The sequence below is a fragment of the Anomaloglossus baeobatrachus genome, chromosome 2, assembly GCF_048569485.1.
Source record: "Anomaloglossus baeobatrachus isolate aAnoBae1 chromosome 2, aAnoBae1.hap1, whole genome shotgun sequence".
NCBI classification, from domain to species: domain Eukaryota; kingdom Metazoa; phylum Chordata; class Amphibia; order Anura; family Aromobatidae; genus Anomaloglossus; species Anomaloglossus baeobatrachus.
In genome coordinates, this window is record NC_134354.1 from 691744346 (window position 1) to 691766197 (window position 21852).

Below are 21852 nucleotides of genomic sequence, written 5' to 3' on the forward strand. Positions count from 1 at the left end.
CCAGTCACATGCTGTCACATGACCGCATGTGACCGGAGCTTGCCGCGATGCCAGTGAACTGTACTGCAATTGTATCCGGCAGTATACCGCTAATGTGAAACCAGCCTAAGACGCCTGTGAATCAGTCAAAAAGCCCTTCTTTCGTTAACCAATATTGATGAAGTCACAGTCATCTGCTCAAAATCTCAGGCTTGTACCACACACCATAGGAACATACAAGCCACCTCTTGAATCGGTTATAAGCCAGCCTCTCTGCCTAAAATTGACAGTGATAAAGTCACATCATCTACACGACATCTCCCCCTTTGGTGGTCCAGCATATGACCAGGACATGTGAAGTTTAATATGACCTGGTTTGGGCAGAGGATCTTTCTTTTGTGTATGCCCCAGTTCTAATGTTACTTCTGGGTCAACTGTGGGGCTACCCATTACTGTACAATCTATGCCTCTCAAAGTGCCCTCTGTTTTTTAACAGATGCTGCACTCCATTGTTGAAACTAGTTACTCATGGGGGACATGGAAATAGCATGAATATAAAGGCCCCGTTACACGCTTCAATTTATCTGACGATAGGTCGTCGGGGTCACGTTATCGTGACGTACTTCCGACGTCGTTAGCGACGTCATTGCGTGTGACAACTACGTGCGACTCCGAACGATCTTAAAAATAGCGAAAATCGTTGATCGTTGACACGTCGTTCAGTTTCAAATATTGTTCGTTCTTTCGAACACAGCAGACATATTGCTACGCTTGGCACCCTGCCAACGACGAACAGCATTGTTAGTGCATCCGTCATCAGCGACATACGCCTCTGTCGTTGCCGGAATCGTTGGGAGGAATGCTGTGTGACGGTGTCCACACGACCGCCTTGGTCAAACAATATATCGCTGAACGATGTAGCGTCCTTTGTGAGATGGGTAAGTGTGACCGCTAAAAAATGACCTATGAGCGATCTCGGCAAATCGTAGCAACGATCTGGGCGTGTCACATCGCTAACGAGATCGCTAGGGATATCGTTGTGTGTAAAGCGGCCTTAAGGGTAGTAGTTGATCCTAGTCTACACAGTGCAAGCTCTGGGACTTCAAGCACTACATGGATGACATCAACCATTGTCAATTAAAGGGGTTGTCCACTACAATCTGCTTGTCCCCATTAAAATAAAAAACACACTTATTCGCCTATCTTGCCGACACTTGCTCTCCAGCAGCTCACAACACTTTGAAATGTCACATGAGCACCGCGCCAAGTCAACAATGGGTTCACCCTCCCCGCGTTCGGATGAAATAAACATCAAGAGGAAGTCAAAGCAGTGGCTGGCCACTCACTTCCTACTGATGTGTGATTTGTCCGAAGGCGGGGAGAGAACCCAGCGCTGACTGGGCACGGGGCTCGCGTGATGTAACAAAGTCTCGTGAGCCCCCAAAGAAAGAATGCAGACACTGTCGAAACAGCGCCAGCACGGGAGGACAGAATAAGGGTTTCTATTTTAAGAGGGGCAAATCTGGTGAATAAGAAGGGGTGGACAACCCATTTAAAAGGAAGAGGGGTTGAATATCAGCTTCCTGCATGGTCTAGACACATTCAGTGGCCTTGTGTATGCCAATTAGTATATGGCATGGGAGTTCTAGCTTCTTCTAAATGTTTGGGAACAGATATTGGTGGCAGTGGTTTAGAAGGACGACATCTTATGAAAGGTTATCTTTGAAGTCGATTCAGTAGCTTATATTTATAGACAAGTGTGAACATAGCCTAAAGGCCTTGTGCCCGCAGGGCTTTTTTCATGTTTTTTTTTTTTAATCAAAAGCAATGAAAAATCATCCCAGCAGTGTCTGAGAACCGTGACTTGCTGTACCCTTGTTGCTTCTTTTTTTTCCTTGCTTTTTTTTTTTGTTTTGTTACTGAAAAAAAGAACATGTCAATTGTTTCTGCATTTTTCTCTCAGATAAAGCATGTTTTCGCAGGAAAAAAAGCAGCTTTTTTTCCTTTTTATGCTTTATGTTGCTGAAAAAAAAAAGCAACGTGGGCACGCGTTGGCCAAAAAGGTCATTCATATATTTAAATAGTTTAGCAGCATCTACAATTTGGTGAAGGTTTAGAATTTGGTGTAGGTAAATCACACTTGAAAAAGAAAAAAAAAAAAAATATTTTTACACATTTGTTTAACCTTTTGATAATTTGTAACAATATTTACAGGTTTTAATGGATAGAATGAAGTGTAAAGTAAAATACACTGTTCCAAATTATGCAAAAAATATTTTTTCATATTTTCCTAAATTAAATTTTATGAATTGCAGTCAGTTATTTTCCAGTCATCTACTATTCGAGTATAATTGAAATGTTTTTGATCAAACTGCCTATGAAAACAGTATATTTTTAAAAATAATAAACACTCAAAATGCATGTTCCAAATTATTATGCACAGCAGAGTTTTCAACCTTTTTATTTTAATTTTGAAAAACAATATGGTCAATTGTGAAATTATAAGCATTATTAGCTTATTACAAAATTAAATCAAACAGTTAAGTCAAAACTTAATTCTAGATGATGTTACATTTGCACATAGGAACCCTTGTTCAAAAGAAGCTTCTGAACTCTGTCGTTCACTGAATTTGTCAGTTTTTGGATGTTTTGTGCTTCAATTGTTTTGCATGTGGACAGAATACCCTCCCAGAGCTGTTGCTTAGATATGAACTGCCTCCCGCCAACATAGACACTCCTTTTGATGATGCTCCAGAGGTTCTCAATGGGGTTGAGGTCAGGGGAAGATGGTGGCCACACCATAAGTTTGTCCTCTTTTATGCTCATAGCAGACAGAGATTCAGATGTGTTATTTGCAGCATGAGACAGTGCATTATCATGCATGAAAATGATCTTGCTGCAGAATGCACGGTTCTTCCTCCTGAACCATGGCAGGAAGTGCTGTTTTAGAAACTCCACATAGATTATGGAGTTAATCTTTACCACTTCAGGGATCCTAAAGGGGCCAACAATCTCTCTCCCCATGATTCCAGCCCAAAACATTACTCCACCTCCTGCTTGTTAGCGCCTTAGCCATGTTTTCATGGGGTGTCCATCAACCAGCCATCCTCCACTCCATCCATCTGGACCATCGAGCGTTGCACGGCACTCATCGGTGAACAAAACAGTTTGGAAGTCAGTCTTCATGTATCGTTTGGCCCACTGGAGTCGGTCGACAGGATGGCTTACGCACAGCTGCAAACCTCTGAAGGACAATGCATCTTGTTGTTCGGGGGACGTTGGGAGGCACCAGCAGCTTCAAAAACTTGTTTGCTGCTATGACAAGGCATTGTAGCAGCTGCTCTTTTAACCTCACGCAATTGCCTGTTGGAAAGAGTCCTCAATCTCTCCTTATCAGCACGCACACGTGTTTGCTGTGAATCAGCTACATACTTCTTGATTGTGCAATAATCACGATGAAGTGTCTTGGCCATGTTGATTGTAGTCATGCCTTGACCTAAATACTCCACAATTTGTTGCTTCTCAGCAGCCGACACATCCTTTATCTTTCCCATTTTGGCAAAAAATGTAGGCTGCTTAATAATGTGGAACAGCCTTCTTCAGTAGTCTTGCCTATATTTGGACACACCTGCCAAACTAATGTGTACAGGAATCTGCAATTGCTTTCAGTGATATAAAGAGCCCTGACACACATCACCAGCAATGAGTTTAAATGACAAACAAAAAATTTCTAATCTTATCACTCCAAAACTCTTTTTGCATAATAATTTGGAACACAGTGTACATCTAGCAGGTATATAAACCAAAAAAAATTACCTACGACTAGCCTAGAAAAACAAAAAAAAAAAAAACAGTTTCTGAAAAGATATGGCTGGAGATGACTTTTACAAGATACTGTATACCAGTAGTATGTAAGCTAAAAAAAATAAAATAAAAATAAAACAATGATTCATAATGCTAATTACTAAATTATAATACAAAAATTATGTTCTTTAGTAATAATGTATAAAAACATAGAACAGCTGGACGCAATGAACGTAAATCTATGCTGCAGGGGGTGGCCTAGGGAAAATATCACTGTCCTCCCCCCTCTGGCAGCAGTATAAATAGTTCCATCATACCCCACTCCCCAAAGAGCGGAGGAGTCTTACCTGTACTGAAATGCTACTGCTGCAGAGCAGGGCACAAAGCAAATCACCGGTGTAATAAATGATTATATATACACAGTACAGACCAAAGGTTTGGACACACCTTCTCATATCTAGAACAACTGTTAAGAGGAGACTTTGAGCAGCAGGTCTTCATGGTAAAATAGCGGCTAGGAAACCACTGCTAAGGACAGGCAAGAAGCAGAAGAGACTTGTTTGGGCTAAAGAACACAAGGAATGAACATTAGACCAGTGGAAATCTGTGCTTTGGTCTGATGAGTCCAAATTTGAGATCTTTGGATACAACCACCTTGTCTTTGTAGAAAAGGTGAACGGATGGACTCTACATGCCTGGTTCCCACCGTGAAGCATTGAGGAGGAGGTGTGATGGTGTGGGGGTGCTTTGCTGGTGACACTGTTGTGGATTTATTCAAAATTGAAGGCATACTGAACCAGAATGGCTACCACAGCATCTTGCAGCGGCATGCTAATCCATCCGGTTTGCATTTAGTTAGACCATCATTTAATTTTCAACAGGACAATGACCCCAAACACACCTCCAGGCTGTGTAAGGGCTATTTGACTACGAAGGTGAGTAATGGGGTGCTACACCAGATGACCTGGCCTCCACAGTCACCAGACCTGAACCCAATCGAGATGGTTTGGGGTGAGCTGGACCGCAGAGTGAAGGCAAAAGGGCCAACAAGTGCTAAGCATTTCTGGGAACTCCTTCAAGACTGTTGGAAAACCATTTCCGGTGACTACCTCTTGAAGATCATCAAGAGAATGCCAAGAGTGTGCAAAGCAGTAATCAAAGCAAAAGGTGGCTACTTTGAAGAACCTAGAATATAAGACATATTTTCAGTTGTTTCACACTTTAAGTATTTTATTCCACATGTTTTAATTCATAGTTTTGATGCCTTCAATGTGAATCTACAATTTTCAGAGTCCTGAAAATAAAGAAAACTCTTTGAATGAGAAGATGTGTCCAAACGTTTGGTCTGTACTGTATATATATAAGTACTGCACAAAAGTTTTAGGCGGGTGTTGAAAAAATGCGGCAAAGTAAGAATGCTTTTAAAGTTAGAAGTGTTAATAGTTTGTTTTAATCAAATTAATGAAATGTGACGTGAACGAACAAAAGAGAAATCTAAATCAATAATGTTTGGTGTGACCGCCATGTACCTTCAAAATAATATCAATTCTAGGTACAAAGTCAAGGATGTTGTAGGATTATAGTCAGGTGCATGAATAACCAAAATATACGAAACAGGTAAAAATGATCATTTTTATTTGTTACTGAAACAAACAAGCTATGATAATGTGAAAAAGTTTCATGTCACAGGGCATAACCATAGCAAGACTGAGCACAGCGACAAGATACAGGGACGTTATACTGCATCAGCAAGCTTTCTCCCAGGTAACGATTTCAAGACTAGGGTTTCAAAATGAATTGTTCAAGCTCTTTTTAAGAAGCACCAAGACATTTTCAACGCTGAAGACTGTAGATGCAGTGAAGAGCCAAGGAAACAACGCAGGATAAAAACAAAGCAATCATCCTTACTTTGCATTCACAACCAGAAGAGGTCCAGCCGTGCCATCACCTCAGAAAAGGCTGCAATTAGAGGAACCCAGGTATTCCTATCTATTGTTCCATGAGGTCTGTCAAGAAGTGGTCTTCATGGAAGAATTGCAGCCAAACAATCATACAGTGGGGAAAAAAAAAGTATTTAGTCAGCCACCAATTGTGCAAGTTCTCCCACTTAAAAAGATGAGAGAGGCCTGTAATTGACATCATAGGTAAACCACAACTATGAGAGACAACATGAGAAAACAAATCCAGAGAATCACTTGTCTGGTTTGGCAAGATTTTTTTTTTTTTTGCAAATTGTCCCTTTGCAGAGAAACAGCTCCAAAGCATGATGTTGCTACCCGCATGCCTCACAGTGGGCATGGTGTTCTTTGGTTGCAACTCAGCATTCTGTCTCCTCCAAACACGACGAGTTTCTACCAAACAGTTCAACTTTGGTTTCATCAGACTATATGACATTCTCCCAATACTCTTCTGGATAATCTAAATGCTCTCTAGCAAACTTCAGATGGGCCCGGACATGTCCTGGCTTAAGCAGGGGAACACGTCTGGCACTGCAGGATCTGAGTCCCTGGCGGCATAGTGTGTTACTGAGGATAGCCTTTGTTATGGTGGTCCCAGCTCTATGCAGGTCATTCACTAGGTCCCCCCATGTGGTTCTAGGATTTTTGCTCACATTGTTGTGATCATTTTGACCCCATGGGGTGAGCTCTTGCGTGGAGAGCCCTAGATCGAAGGAGATTATCAGTGGTCTTATATGTCTTCCATTTTCTTATTATTGCTCCCACAGTTTATTTCATCACACCAAGCTGCTTGCCTATTGCAGATTCAGTCTTCCCAGCCTGGTGCAGGGCTACAATTTGGTTTCTGGTGTCCTTCGACAGATCGTTGGTCTTCACCATAGTGGAGTTTGGAGTGTGACTGTTTGAGGTTGTAGACAGGCGTCTTTTATACTGATAAGGTCAAATAGTTGCGATTACTACAGGTAATGAGTGGAGGACAGAGGAGCCTCTTAAGCAAGAAGTTACAGGTCTGTGAGCCAGAAAAGTTGCATGTTTTTAGATGACTAAATACTTATTTTACACCATAATTTGCAAAAAATAACCTTGCCAAAATCAGACAAGGTGATTTTCAGGATTTGTTTTCTCATTTTGTCGCTCATAGTTGTGGTCTAGCTATGATGTCAATCACAGGTCTCATCTTTTTAAGTGTGAGAACTTGCACACTTGGTGGCTGAATAAATACTTTTTTCTCTGCTGCAGATCTAGCAGTTATACAGAGCTCATGAATATGCTGGACTACCTGCAGCACGCCAAGTAGTTCTCTAATGATAATTACTACTGATTAAACAGTGAGCAGCCTAGTAAGTGACACATCGCTGGAATCAGGATCTCTACCCCTACATTATGCTACTCCAGATTAGATGGCAAAAACCTGGTGACAAATTCCCTTTAAAATCTGGCTGTAAAATAAGGCAGTTTGTTTGCTGAAAGACTGGAGAGATACAATACATGATTGTCTGCTAACAACAGTGATGCATCATGTGGCTGCTGATGGTCGGAGGTTCAGGATCAGATGAAGATGGTAGGAGGGGTGGGGAATGACGTGTTACCGGGCGAAGTGCGTTAAATCCCGCTGTTAACATTAGATGTTATCAGATCAGCAGATGTGCGAGGAAAGATGCAGGCTTGTCACGGGAGCCTGCATTAAATGAACAGACACAGCCTTAGACGTACTGGTACATCCAAGGTTGCAAAGGGGTTAAAGGTGTCCTCATTGGTGTCAAAAAAGAAGGCTGAGATGAGACTTAATAGTGGTCTACAAATATCTGAAAGATACTCACAGTGCAGCGGGTACTACCCTGTTCTCATTAACGGAGGAAAGTAAAAAAAAAAAAAAACAAAAAAAAAACACCAGCTCTGCTCTCAGAGCCATCGCTTCCTCTTCCAGACCCTCTGCTCCTCTCGGACTACTTTTTTCATCAGCCCTTGTGTTGAGCTGCCATCCAGAAGTGAGCCCACCCCGTAACGCCATTTAAGCCCCACGCATTTCTCCCTCAGAGTCAGGACACCGCATCAACACAATCTCCTGTACAAGACACTGGTAACTGAGAATAGAGGTAATGCACAAACCACCCGAACAGCAGCCCTGGTGAAGATCATCCCTCACTGACTGATGGATGGGGAGAGGTTTGAACATTTACATTACATACAGGGACTTCAGCAGGGTGTACATACATTACACACGGTGCGGAGCAGGAGCAGTGTGGGCTCTGCTGAAGGGAGCCTTGCTCATCCGCGGGAGCCATGTTCACCTGTCAATTTCAAGAGACCGGATCTCAGGAAAAATGTTGATGACATCCCACAAGACAAAACAATCACTGATCTCGGGGAGACCAGCCAGAAAAAACACTGCCAGAAGCCAACAAAGGTGCTCAAAACAGTGAAATCCTAGGTGCATTGCCCCCTGGGAAGTATGCAAATCAAAAAAGGTCCATGAAGCCTCTGTTAGGAGTCTCGACACAGAAACTAGCCAGATATCCCTCCGGGAAGGACCTAGCCAAGGAGTGGCTCTTTTTAGGAGACCACCATATTAAGTGGCCCTTTTAGTCAATATCCAACACTTTGACAAGTTTAAAGATATGACAAGGGAAATACCAAGGCCAGGTATCCATCCACAGACAGCTGTTTCGGGGTGTTGCCCCTCATCAGTGTGGAGTAGGATTCTGGCTAGGTGGGAGCAATGCCTAGTAGATCAACAAAACAAAACAGCTGTCTATGGATGGATACCTGGCCTTGGTATTTCCCTGGTCATATCTTTAAACTCGTCAAAAAGAGTTGGATATTGACTAAAAGGGCCACTTAATATGATGGTCTCCTAAAAAGAGCCACTCCTTGGCTAGGTCCTTCCCGGAGGGATATCTGGCTATTTCTGTGTCGAGACTCCTAACAGAGGCTCCATGGACCTTTTTTGATGTGACATCCCAGGAAGTAACAACTGTCAGCCAGAGATTATGGGACCGGCTCCGGCTACAGAAGGATTTGGGAAAGCAAGGTTTTTACATAAGAGCTCTTCTATGGCATACACATGAGAGGGACTCAAGTAGTTGCCAACTCCTTTAAGAACTATCTTCAGCGTAAAGAAGAACAAAGAGTCCCAGAGGTGACGATATGGGCCCCACAGCCCTGATCAACATCAAGTCTGTCTGGGATCACATGAACAGACAGAAGATCTGTGGTCAGTTACCTAAGAGTTTTGGAACAACCTCCTTGCAGAGTTCTGAAAACAATGGTCGGTCACACCAAAAGATGATTTGATGGAAATTTCTCTTTTGTTCACTTTGTGTTTTATTTATTGATAAAAAAATAAACTATTAAAGGAAATCTTTCAGCAGGTTTTTGCTATGTAAACGGGGCAGAGACCCCGATTCCAGGTGTGTGTTACTTGCTCAGCTCTTACTGTAGTTTTAAACAGACGATTATCACTGCAGGACTAGGTGTTGCATGCCAGGCAGTCGAGCTAATCTGTGTAACCCCGCCCCCACCGCAGATTGGCAGCTCGCTGACAATATACAGTGTACACAGAAAGCTGCCATTGGGGTTATACACAGCTGCATCTACAGCAGAGAAAACAGGCATTTTATTAAAAATTCCATCAAGCAGTCCATTAATTGATACATGACTGGAATCAGGATATCTGCCCCTCCATCATGCTGCTCTCAGATTACATAGCAAAAAAAAAAATGTGACAGATTCCCTTTAAGACTTCTATTTTTAAACCATAAAAGCTTACCACAGTATTGTAATTATTATATTTCACTTTCTGTCCTGCTTATCGGAACAAACAATATATGGTGCTCTGCCATTTGCGGGGAATCACCATGCTAGGTGAATGAGCACTTTGTAGCATATAACTGTTATTTTTTTATTATCTATACAATATATTTAATGGTAGGGCAACCCCTTTAAGTAGAAAAATAAGATGTGCTCAGTTACTATGGAGGCCTTGGATTTAGCAGAACATTAACTGAAAAAATAAGAAAAATTAATATCTCAAACTTCAATGATCAGTTTATACAGTAGTATAAAAAAGAAGGGAATTTTGTTACTTACCGTAAATTCCTTTTCTTCTAGCTCTTATTGGGAGACCCAGACGATTGGGGTATAGCTACTGCCCTCTGGAGGCCACACAAAGCACTACATCAAAAGTGCAAGGCCCCTCCCCCTCTGGCTATACCCCCCCCGTGATATCACGGGTTCTCCAGTTTTAGTGCCAAAGCAAGAAGGAGGAAGCCAATAACTGGTTTAAACAAATTAACTCCGAATAACATCGGAGAACTGAAAAACCGTTCAACATGAACAACATGTGTACCCGCAAACAACCAAGAAATCCCGAAGGACAACAGGGCGGGTGCTGGGTCTCCCAATAAGAGCTAGAAGAAAAGGAATTTACGGTAAGTAACAAAATTCCCTTCTTCTTCAGCGCTCTATTGGGAGACCCAGACGATTGGGACGTCCAAAAGCTGTCCCTGGGTGGGTAAAGAGATACCTCATGTTAGAGCTGCAAAAACAGCCCTCCCCTACGGGGATGTCACTGCCGCCTGCAGGACTCTTCTACCTAAGCTGGCATCCGCCGAAGCATAGGTATGCACCTGATAATGTTTGGTGAAAGTGTGCAGCCTCGACCAGGTAGCTGCCTGACACACCTGTTGAGCCGAAGCCTGGTGTCGTAGCGCCCAGGACGCACTCACGGCTCTGGTTGAATGGGCTTTCAGCCCTGAAAGAACCGGAAGCCCTGCAAAACGGTAGGCTTCCAGAATTGGTTCTTTGATCCATCGAGCCAGGGTGGCTTTAGAAACCTGCAACCTCTTGCGCGTACCAGCGACAAGGGCATCGGAACGGCGTACGGGCGCCGTGCGTGAAATGTAGATTCTGAGTGCTCTCACCAGATCTAGCAAACGTAAATCATTCTCATACCGGTGAACCGGATGAGTGCAAAAGGACGGTAAGGAGATATCCTGATTAAGATGAAACGAGGATACTACCTTAGGGAGAAACTCCGGAATGATGCGCAGCACTACCTTGTCCTGGTGAAACACCAGGAAGGGAGCCTTGGATGACAGAGCTGCCAGCTCAGACACTCGCCGAAGCGATGTGATCGCAACGAGAAACGCCACCTTCTGTGACAGGCGAGAAAAGGAAACTTCCTTCAGAGGCTCGAAAGGCGGCTTCTGGAGAGCAACTAGAACCCTGTTCAGATCCCATGGATCCAACGGCCGCTTGTACGGGAGTACGATATGACAAACCCCCTGCGGGAACGTGCGCACCTTAGAAAGACGTGCTAGACGCTTCTGAAAAAACACGGATAGTGCTGAGACTTGCCCTTTGAGGGAGTCTAGCGACAAGCCCTTTTCTCACTCCTATTGTAGGAAGGAAAGAAAGATAGGCAATGCAAATGACCAGGGAGACACTCCCTGAGTAGAGCACCAGATTAAGAAAATCTTCCACGTTCTGTGGTAGATCTTAGCAGACGTGGGCTTCCTAGCCTGTCTCATGGTGGCAACGACCCCTTGGGATAATCCTGAAGACGCTAGGATCCAGGACACACAAGCCACACAGTCAGGTTCAGGGCCGCAGAATTCCGATGGAGAAAAAACGGCCATTGAGACAGTAAGTCTGGTCGGTCTGGTAGTGACCCCGGTCTGCCGACCGTGAGATGCCACAGATCCGGGTACCACGATCTCCTCGGCCAGTCTGGTGTGACGAGTATGACGCGGCTGCAATCGGATCTGATTTTTGCGCAGTACTCTGGGCAAGAGTGCCAGAGGTGGAAACACATATGTGAGCCGGAACTGCGACCAATCTTGCACTAAGGCGTCTGCCGCCAGAGCTCTGTGATCGCGCGATCGTGCCATAAATGCCGGGACCTTGTTGGTGTGCCGAGACGCCATTAGGTCGACGTCCGGCCCCCCCCCAGCGGCAACAGATTTCCTGAAACACGTCCGGGTGAAGGGACCATTCCCCCGCGTCCATGCCCTGGCGACTGAGGAAGTCTGCTTCCCAGTTTTCTACGCCCGGGATGTGAACTGCGGATATGGTGGATGCTGTGTCCTCCACCCACATGAGGATTCGCCGGACTTCCTGGAAGGCTGCTGACTGCGTGTCCCTCCTTGGTGGTTGATGTATGCCACCGCCGTGGAGATGTCCGACTGGATTCGGATCTGCTCCCTTCTAGCCACTTTTGGAAAGCTAATAGGGTAAGATACCCTGCCCCGATTTCCAGCACATCGAACTGAAGGGTGGACTCCTGCTGAGTCCACGTCCCCTGAGCCATGTGGCGGAGACAAACTGCTCCCCACTCTGACAGACTCGTATCTGTCGTGACCACTGCCCAGGATGGGGGCTATGGCAATGAGGTGGGAATAAGCCACTATTGCAGAGAGTCCTCGGCCGTCAGGGAAAGGGAGACTTCCCGTCCAGGGAGGCTGACTGCCCATCCCATTGTCGGAGAATGTCCCATTGCCGTTGGTGCAGATGAAACTGCGCAAAGAGAACTGCCTCGATGGCTGCCACCATCTTCCTTAGGAAGTGCATGAGGCGCCTTAAGGGGTGCGACTGGCCTTGAAGGAGAGACTGCACCTCTGTCCGCAGTGAACGCTGCTGGTTCAGCGGAAGCTTCACTATGGCTGATAGAGTATGAAACTCCATGCCGAGATACGTTAGTGATTGAGTCGGGGACAGATTTGACCTTGCCAAATTGATGATCCACTCGAAAGTCTGGAGAGTCTCCAGCGTAACATTCAGGCTGCGTTGGCATGCCTCGAGGGAGGTTGCTTTGACGAGTAGTTCGTCCAAGTACGGAATCACCGGGTGTCCGTGAGAGTGCAAGACTGCTACCACTGCTGCCATGACCTTGGTGCCCACCCGTGGGGCTGTCGCCAGACTGAATGGCAGAGCTACGAACAGAAGATGTTCGTCTCCTATCACAAAACGTAGAAAACGTTGGTGCTCCGTAGCAATTGGCACGTGGAGATAGGCATCTTTGATGTCTGCTGAGGCAAGGAAGTCTCCTCGAGACATTGAGGCAATGACGGATCGGAGGAATCCCATCCGGAACCGCCTGGCGTTCGCATGCTCGTTGAGCAGTTTCAGAACCAGAACAGGACGGAAGGGACCGTCCATTTTTGGAGCCACAAAGAGATTGGAGTACAAACCCTCGCCCTCGTTCCTGAGGGGGGCCAGGGATCACCACTCCTTCTGCTCTTAGAGCGTCCACCGCCTGCAGCAGGGCATCTGCTCGGTGGAGAGGTGGGGCCGTTCTGAAGAATGGAGTCGGAGGACGAGAACAGAACACTGTCCTGTGCACGTGAGCACAATGTCCGTCACCCACCAGTCAGTGACCTGTGGCAGCTAAATGTCGCCAAAGGCGGGGGAGTCTGCCATCAACCGCGGATGCGGAGAGAGAGAAAAAGAGCTGAGAGTCCTGAGGAGACCGCCTTGGTAGCGGTTCCTCCGACTGCCTTCCTTGGGCGAGATTGAGCCCGGCCGGAATCTGAGCCCGTCTGAGGTTTTGTAGCCCTTTTGCACGAGGACAATTGGGACCTGCCGGAGCTTGGGAAGGACCGAAACCTCGACTGTACTTTTAGGACAGTATTAACAGGGTAAGTCGCAGTGCAGACATTGCGTACAGATGTCCCTGCTCAAGGTCAGCTGCGCAAGAACAGCAGAAAAGGTTAGGTTGCCAATACGGCTGTGGATGCCGGAGCAACCGACACGCCGATAGCCTCCTAGACAGATTTCAACCAGAGTCCATCTGTCTGTGAATGGCATCTTGAAGTGAAGCCCCATCTCCATATGCAAGCCTGGAGATTGGAGAATCCACCTTTGGACCCTGGGTCCAGCGCTGACCACGTCAGGGGAAAAAAGGGATAACGTGTATCCTAAAAACGTTTGGAGAAGACGCTTATCTGGTAAGCGTGGTGTTCCTGGACCGCTTCTCTGAAGTCAGCGTGGCCAGAAAAATACTCAATATCTGCGTGAGACACTGAAAAGGAACTTCTCCTGTTCGTCTCCTATCTCCACTGGGGGAGCTGAGGGAGAAAGATCCAACCTTCCATTGATGGACGGTATAGGATCATTCCGTATGACGTTACCACCCGGTGTATCCGGATTGAGAGCGATGTCAGTATCAAAGCCCTGAAGAACTGCCTTTTGGTCAAGTAGATTGCCCATGGGTGCAAGTCTCTATATTATGACTACTCCGTCCCTGTCCATGGACAGGGTTGACAGGAGGTTTCTTTGGCCCCAACTAGTAGAGCCCCGGCAGACGAAGTGCTAGAGACCCCGGCAGACCTACAGGGGAGCATGCACACAATGGGACGGTGTCATGAACAGCATCCCATGTAGTAAAAACAGCACTGAAATCTGTGTTGCTTTTTTGCCGCTGCCGACTAGCTATCTAGAAGTATATAGCCAAGATTAGTGACCGTACATTGCAATGTATAGCATACAGGCATAAAGTACAAATGACCACTGCAGCACAAGCAATACAAGCAGCATAGAAGCCTGTGCCCTGGCACCCCTGCTCTTCTGCTGCTGTATACTAGTCATCTAGGGGAATATAGCCCAGAAGAGTGACCCTACAGTGCAATGTATAGCATACAAGCACAAGTACAAATGAACACTGCAGCACATGCAATCCAAGCAGCATAGAAGCCTGTGCCCTGGCACCTCTGCTCTTCTGCTGCTGTAGACTGGTCATCTAGGGGAATATAGCCCAGAAGAGTGACCATACAGTGCAATGTATAGCATACAAGCACAAGTACAAATGCACACTGCAGCCCATGCAATACAAGCAGCATAGAAAAAAACCTGTGCCCCAGCACCCTTGGTTTTCTGCTGCTGTAGTCTAGCCATTCCAGAAGAATATAGCTAAGACTAGCGACTGTACAGTGCAATGTATAGCAGCATATCAGCATAAACACAAATGAACACCTCAGTCGTGTAAAACAAGCAGCCTAGAAAGCCTGTGCCTTAGCACACCTGCTTTCCTGCTGCTGATGAGTCGCTCCCCCAGCGGGCATATAGCGACCTATGTAGTTAAAAACCACACATGTATACACTGCAGTTTTCAGCACTATGTGTGCCTCTTACCGCCCGCCTATAAGCGGGTGTATGATCGCCACCGTCCTGCCTTGGAGCCGAAAGTCCGAGCTCTGCAGTAATGGCTGCCGGCTTCTTCCCCAGCTCGTGTGAGGAGGGGCGGGCCGTGGGCGTGCCCCAAGGCAGAGCGGGAATCCGGCGTCCGACAGTGTGCAGTGAGAGGGCTGGAGCATGTAAAAAGGCTCCAGCCCTCGGCGCTGCTGATTGCTCAGCGCCTGTCCCCTTCCCTGAGTGACAGGGAGGGGGCGGGAACGAAGCGGCACTAGGCCGCAGAAGCCGGGGACTGGAGTTATAAGCGCCGCCGCCGTAAAAGCGCGGTCGGCGCCCAGTCCCCGGCGAACTACAAGTCCCAGCCGCGCCGCCGCTCCCGGAGCGTCCGGCGCGGTAGTTCCCAAAACACAAAGTCACTCAGCAAAGCTGCAGTGACTGTAACCCTTTACTGTCCCCGGCGCACTAGCACACCCAGCAAGTCTGGAGTGTGCTGTGCCTGTGTGTACGGGGACACAGAGTACCTGTAATGGTGCAGGGCCATGTCCCTGAACGGTACTCCAGCTCCGTATCCAGCAGGTTCAAATGGGTCTGTGGATGGAGCCCGGCGTCAGAGCTTTGAGGCCGGCAGGATCCCACTTCCACAGAGCCCCTCAGGGGGATGTGGAAGGAAAGCAGCATGTGGGCTCCAGCCTCCGTACCAGCAATAGGTACCTCAACCTTACAACACCATCCAGGGGTGAGAAGGGAGCATGCTGGGGACACTATATGTGTCCTCTTTTCTTCCATCCGAAATAGTCAGCAGCTACTGCTGACTAAAATCTGTGGAGCTATGCGTGGATGTCTGACCTCCTTCGCACACAAAGCTAAAACTGGAGAACCCGTGATATCACGGGGGGGTATAGCCAGAGGGGGAGGGGCCTTGCACTTTTGATGTAGTGCTTTGTGTGGCCTCCAGAGGGCAGTAGCTATACCCCAATCATCTGGGTCTCCCAATAGAGCGCTGAAGAAAAAGCCATCTATTCCGGAAAGTGTCCTAACACAAAAGGTAAGGCTGCTTTCACACATCCGGTTTTTGCAGTGCGGCTAAATCCAGCTCAAAAACCTATGCAACGGATGCGGCGAAAATAAACGGATCAGTTGCAAACATTTTTCCATGCGGCCCGTCCGTTTTTTGATGGATACAGCTTGATACGGAGCATGCGCAGTGCAAAAAAAACGCATCCGGCGGCCGGATGCGGTTTTTTGCCGCAGGACGCCGCATCCAGAGTCCATAGGCTTGCATTGTAAATTGGATACGGCGCAATGCGTTTTTTTCGCCGCACCAAAAAACGTGCCAGGCAACGTTCCATCTGGCCGCCGCATGGGCTAAATATGCCGCATCCGGCAAAAAATGGACGCACCGCAAGGCCATGCGGCACAATACAGCGCTAATGCAAGTCTATGCGGGAAAAACAAACGGCGGCAAAAAAAAACGGTTGCGTTTTTTTGCAGAGCGCCGTATTGTGCCTCTCAGCAAAAACCGGATGTGTGAAAGCAGCCTAACCTTTCACAGAAGGCTGCACAATGCACTGAATGAATAACGCCGGCAATATCCAACATTAATTCTCAGAATTATTTTATTATTAATTATTATTATTAATTGGCAGCATTAAATGAAGTGACATCTAGTGTTCAGTCTGGTAAAAGACACAACACTGCTCATTTTCATTTTCCAGTAGCATTTTGCAACAGCTTAGATTTTCAGAAAAAACTCCCATTGAGGGATGGAACCAAAGCATCAACCGGAAACGGTCTTTTGCTCACCGTAACTAAAGAAAAATCAGCCCTGGAAAAAGTGCCACATTGGTCACTAGAAGTTAAAAAGTACAAATATTCCGAAATTTCAGGAAACTGAAGGATCAGCCTCAAAATGAAAGAAATGTGGAGGACGATCTGCGACCAGAAACTCACACACGGAACAATTTATAGGCCTTATGATTCTGTTGCCTAGTGCTATAAAAAAAAAAACAAAAAAAAAATATTGAAATGTTCAGACAGAAAAGAAAAAAAAAGCAAAACTATTAATTGTAACTGTTTCTCTACAACAAAATTCTTATAAAAATACAAAACATTAACAATAAACGGCGGGTAGTGCAGTGACATAAGGTTAGTAGGGACCGGAACGGACGCGGAAACGGTGCAAAGAATATTCCGGTAGTTAAAATAGGTGACCACAAGAGAATTTCCGCCATCGCTATCAGTACACCCTGTGCAGCGAGAAAGGTTAAGCACTGGGTTCTGGCCTGTCTGATCAAAGGGATTGCACAGGATTTAAAAAAAACATGGCTACTTTCTCTGGGGAGGTGGGGGGTGGGGGGGGGGGGGGGGGGGAAAATAAATAGCTACACTTGTCTGCGAACTGGGTACAGTATTGCAACTCAATTCACTTAAATGAAACCAACCATGGTAGGGCTCTGGCCCTGGAGGAAACTGTTATCTTGGTAACTCCTTATGTAACTCCCGGGCGCATTGATGAAAAATTGTGAAAGATCGACTGAATTGTGTGAGTCGCCATTTTCAGGGATCAGTGACGTCTTCATTTTTTCAGTCGATAGTGCTGTGTGATGGCTTACTTTTCGTCATGTGAGACTAGGTTTTATTGATACCATTTTGAGTGGCTATGTTTTGATCAGCATTTTCTGTGGTATTGTGGTGACAAACAAAAACAAAAAAAAAAAAACATACCTTTAGTTTTGATGTTCTTGAATTTTTTTGATTACTAACCGGGTTAATTACTTTTACATTTTTATTTATTACTGGACTTTTCTAAATGTGGCGATAGCACGTGTATTTTTTTTTTTTTACGGCGCAAAAAAAGGGTCATGATTTGAATTTTTTTTCCCCCCATTTTTTTTTTTTTTTTTTTTTAAAACCTTGTTTTGACTTCCACTATTTTTAATAGTCTTTTTAGGGGACTTGAAGCTGTGATCAACTGATTGCTTGTGCTACAGCAGTGCCATAGCATTGCTGTATATAGCAGAAATCACTTTTCTCCTTTGAAGCCCGACCGGACAGGTTTCAAAGGATCACTGCTATGACAAGCACAGGGGTCTTCAGAAGACCCCCTCCTGTCATAGCAACCCATCGGTGACCTGCAATCACTGGACCTTAAAACGGCGCACCTCTATGCCAGGGAATGTTAAATCCGCTCCACCCAAGAATTTTAGAGCAAGGTTCTGGCTGTAATACACAGCCATTACCTGTCAATGGGGCGGGTTCACCCCCTGAACTTCCTCCATACCCCCCCCCCCACTTCCATCTTGTCAGAAAGGGTTAAAGAGGATGTATCACCAAAAAATATGTTCTCATTGAAGAATTTGTTCTTGTATTTTTTGCACATGTACTGGAGGTGGCCATCTTACCTAAACTACAGCTCATACCTTAGCACTCAGGATTGCTTTACAGCAGCCACATCGATGCTGGACTCTGTAGTCAAGTTATTTGCTTTTATGTGTTGCAGACATGCCCTGTGCTGGGAGGGGAGGAGGTGAGCTGTGACTATTGGGACAAACAGATCCTATGTTATCGGACTCCAGCTTTATAATAAAAGGAGTAAAGATAAGTTTGCAATTTACTTATTTTTTTGAGGTGGAAAAAAAAAAAAAAAAAATCAGACGTTTTCAAGAGAAATCCGTGCATTTTTTTTTTCCATGCGGTTTTCAGTTCTCTTGTGGTATTTTAAAGTGAACCTGTCAGGTCCAATATGCACCCAGAACCACGATCAATTCTGGGTGCATATTGCTAATCCCTGCCTAAACGTCCCTGTATACACTAGCATAGATTAAAAATACTTTTTCTAAAGATCTCTTTAAGATCTTTTACCATATGCTAATGAGCAAGGGGACTAGTCCCAAGGGCGTTACTTCCCCTGACTATTCCGCCCTGTTGGCATATTAGCACACCAACAGAGGCTTGCTAATATCCACTTCAATGCCCACTGCCCAGCATCATCAAGGGTGATGCGCGTACCTGTGTCCATGGTCATCGGCCTTAGATGCCGGGTTTAGGGTCAGGGCACATGATCAGAATGCCGGGCACTTCCGGTTATGCGCACTATGAAGCCAGGTGTACACTTGCCGGCTTCTGAGAAGTCTAATGCACATGACTGGAAGCGCCCGGCATTCTGATCATGTGCCCTGACCCTAAATCCGGCGTCTGACGTGGTGACAATGGACACAGGTACGCGCATCACTGCCGATGACGCTGGGTATTGAATGGCATGTTAGAACGCCCTTTGCGACTAGTCCCTGGCCTCATTAGCATATCATAAAGGATCTTTAGAAATACTTTTTCTAAAGATCTCTTTATCTAGGCTACTAGATACAGGGACAGTTAGGCAGGGATTAGCAATATACACCCAGAACTGCTCGTGGGTCTGGATGCGTATTGCCCCTGACAGGTTCCCTTTAAGTTGTTTTTTTCAAGCCTTGTCACTGCAAGTAATATTTCGAGCAGATTCCATGAGAAATCCATGATCACTTTTTTTAAAAGCAAGTTGGAGAAACATGCTGTATGAACAGTGTGAATTTCTGCTGAAATTGCTGTTGATTATATGTGAAGTCTCTATGTGGATTTCAGTGCAAAATCTGCTAAAAGTCCACATTAATGAACATATTTTTACCTTCCTTTTTTAACATGAATCTCCAGGATCAGTAAATCAGCGTGATTTTTAGTTTATGTACAGTAATATAGAAAATTTAAAAAAAAAAAATCTTAAAAAGTGGTTCTCTCAACTCAATAATAAAAAAAATAATAAAAATAAAAATCATCTGTTATTAAAAGCCCTCCGCATTCTCAAGAACAGAGGGATTCTTAGTTCTATAGATTACAGCTCATTACCTAGGTTACCAGCCACCGCTGAGGCTTACCAGCAGTGGACGGTTTCCTTGACAAGAGGCTGACATTTGCATTTTAATGCTCAGGTGTTCGGTACTAGTCTGCAGAGTATAATGGAAGTCAATCGGGAACTCAATTTTCCATAAGATGTTCTGGTAAAAATGTTCAAGTTCCCCATTGACTTCCATTATACTCTGCAAACTAGTACCGAACACCTGAGCAACAAAATGCTAGTTACATTTATCGAGCAGGTCGCTCATGACTAGAGTGCACACAATTCGGGCCATAGCCAGGCCACCAGCCTGAACGGTCCATCTACAGGAGCATGTCACCTTCTGGCAAGCAGAAAGCCAAGAGGCAGAGGAGCAGGACGCTCCTTAAAAGAAATGAGTATAACCCTAAAAGCAAAGTTATTTACAAAAAAAAAAAAAAAGTGAATTATAAAAATAGTTCGTTCATAGACGACATTCTCATTAAAGGAGGGTCAGTAGCCTGTGCTACAAAAGGTAGAAGAGCCAAGAAGTAGCAGGAACATATCAAGATATTTCTAGTAATGCAGTTCACAAATATGTCATCCTGTGTCCCACCAAACTGGAGAGGAGCTTCAGACAGAACCAGCACCTTGTGGGGTCAGTCACCGCTATTCAACAGCTTTGCTAAGTGTATAGACAATGGGTGGTTCTCTGTAAGAGTCGCTCTACATAGATATACATTTCTATATATACACATTTATATAGTATACGGATCATACTATTCTGAGGAGACTTCACTGTGCACAATTCTGCGCTGAGCGCGGTCAGTTTTATATAAAAGTCATCCTGTCACCAGTCCCGTGACTGTCCGGAATTTAAATTTTCAGATGCTGAAATAAACCAGGACTGAGGATATTTATGTCCTGAGTAAGAGAACATAATCTGTATGTAGAGATTACAGCACGGCCCAAACACACCCATAAGCTACAACACATACTCTGTTTCGGCAATTTTGGTGTGGCAGCCCTGGCACATCCGCTTATGTTTCAGGAGTCTGTCTGTCCGAGAAAAGGCCTAGAAAATAAAAAAGCAAAAATAGTGAATCAGCAAAAAGGATCTCAAGAGCAACTTAAAGGGGTGTTCACATCTCCTAGATCCTATCCCAATATGTAGTAGGTGTAATAATAATATTAGCAAATACCTCCAATTAGAAATGTAGTATAGTTCTCCTGAAATAGCCGTGTCTTACCTCATGTGCAGGGCTACGAAGAACCACAAAAAATGAGAAAACGAGGTATGATAGATGAGTGAACCACAAATACAATACCTCTATAAAAATTTAGCTTTATTGACTAGAAAATGAGAAAATATAGACACCATATGTCTTCCAAACAACAATAAACAATGAGGACGATGTGAGTAGTAGGTCTAGATGGAATATAGAAAGGGGTGAGGGAAGAGGCAATAGAATAGTGGTAGGTATCGGGTTTGTAGATGCTAAACTAGATCCTTCAATGACCCTTCCTACCAGCGGAGGGTGTCGTACTTTTTTGGACCTCCCCCGCTCCAGGTGGCTAACCCTCACTGTCCCTATTCTCCACTAGCCTGTGTCCACCACCAAGAACCATGTGCAATTGTGTTTAGACAAACCACATTAAACAAAAACATAATAGCGTTAGATGTAGGTTCTTCACCAGACCAAGTTCTCCGGTCAAAAACTTGAGATTTGTTAGAATGGAGCTACCGGGCCTGTGAAGGCGGGCTCCTGCAGCTCTCCCATGTGCAGGGCATTGCAGGACCTTAGATATTCATGGTTACGATCACGAGCAACTGTCACTATATGAGTGGTCGTAACCATGAATATGTAAGGTCCTGCGATGCCCTGCACATGAGGTAAGAGACATGGCTAGATTAGGAGAACTATACTACATTTCTAATTGGAGGGACTGCAGACACAAATTACCAAAGGAGGCTCTTGTAGAACATTTTTAGTTCATATTTGTCTATAGCCACATCAGACAGAATTCTATGAAGAATTTCCTAAGCTTAACATGCAGTCCACATTAATGTGAACCTGGTATAAGATGCATTAATCGAGTTGTCCGGTCTAAATTGACAAGTTTACAGTCACTGTC

At 45.2% G+C, this 21852-nt stretch overlaps 1 protein-coding gene across 1 annotated transcript in view; it reads right to left on the reverse strand.

Annotated features, from left to right (window-relative positions):
* ZNF740 (zinc finger protein 740) overlaps window positions 1-21852 on the reverse strand; it is a 126563-nt gene that overhangs the window by 27124 nt on the left and 77587 nt on the right. Inside the window, exon 7 of the mRNA XM_075337227.1 lies at window positions 20715-20791. Coding sequence (XP_075193342.1) covers window positions 20715-20791 — 77 coding nt within the window. The remainder of the gene's footprint in view (window positions 1-20714; window positions 20792-21852) is intronic.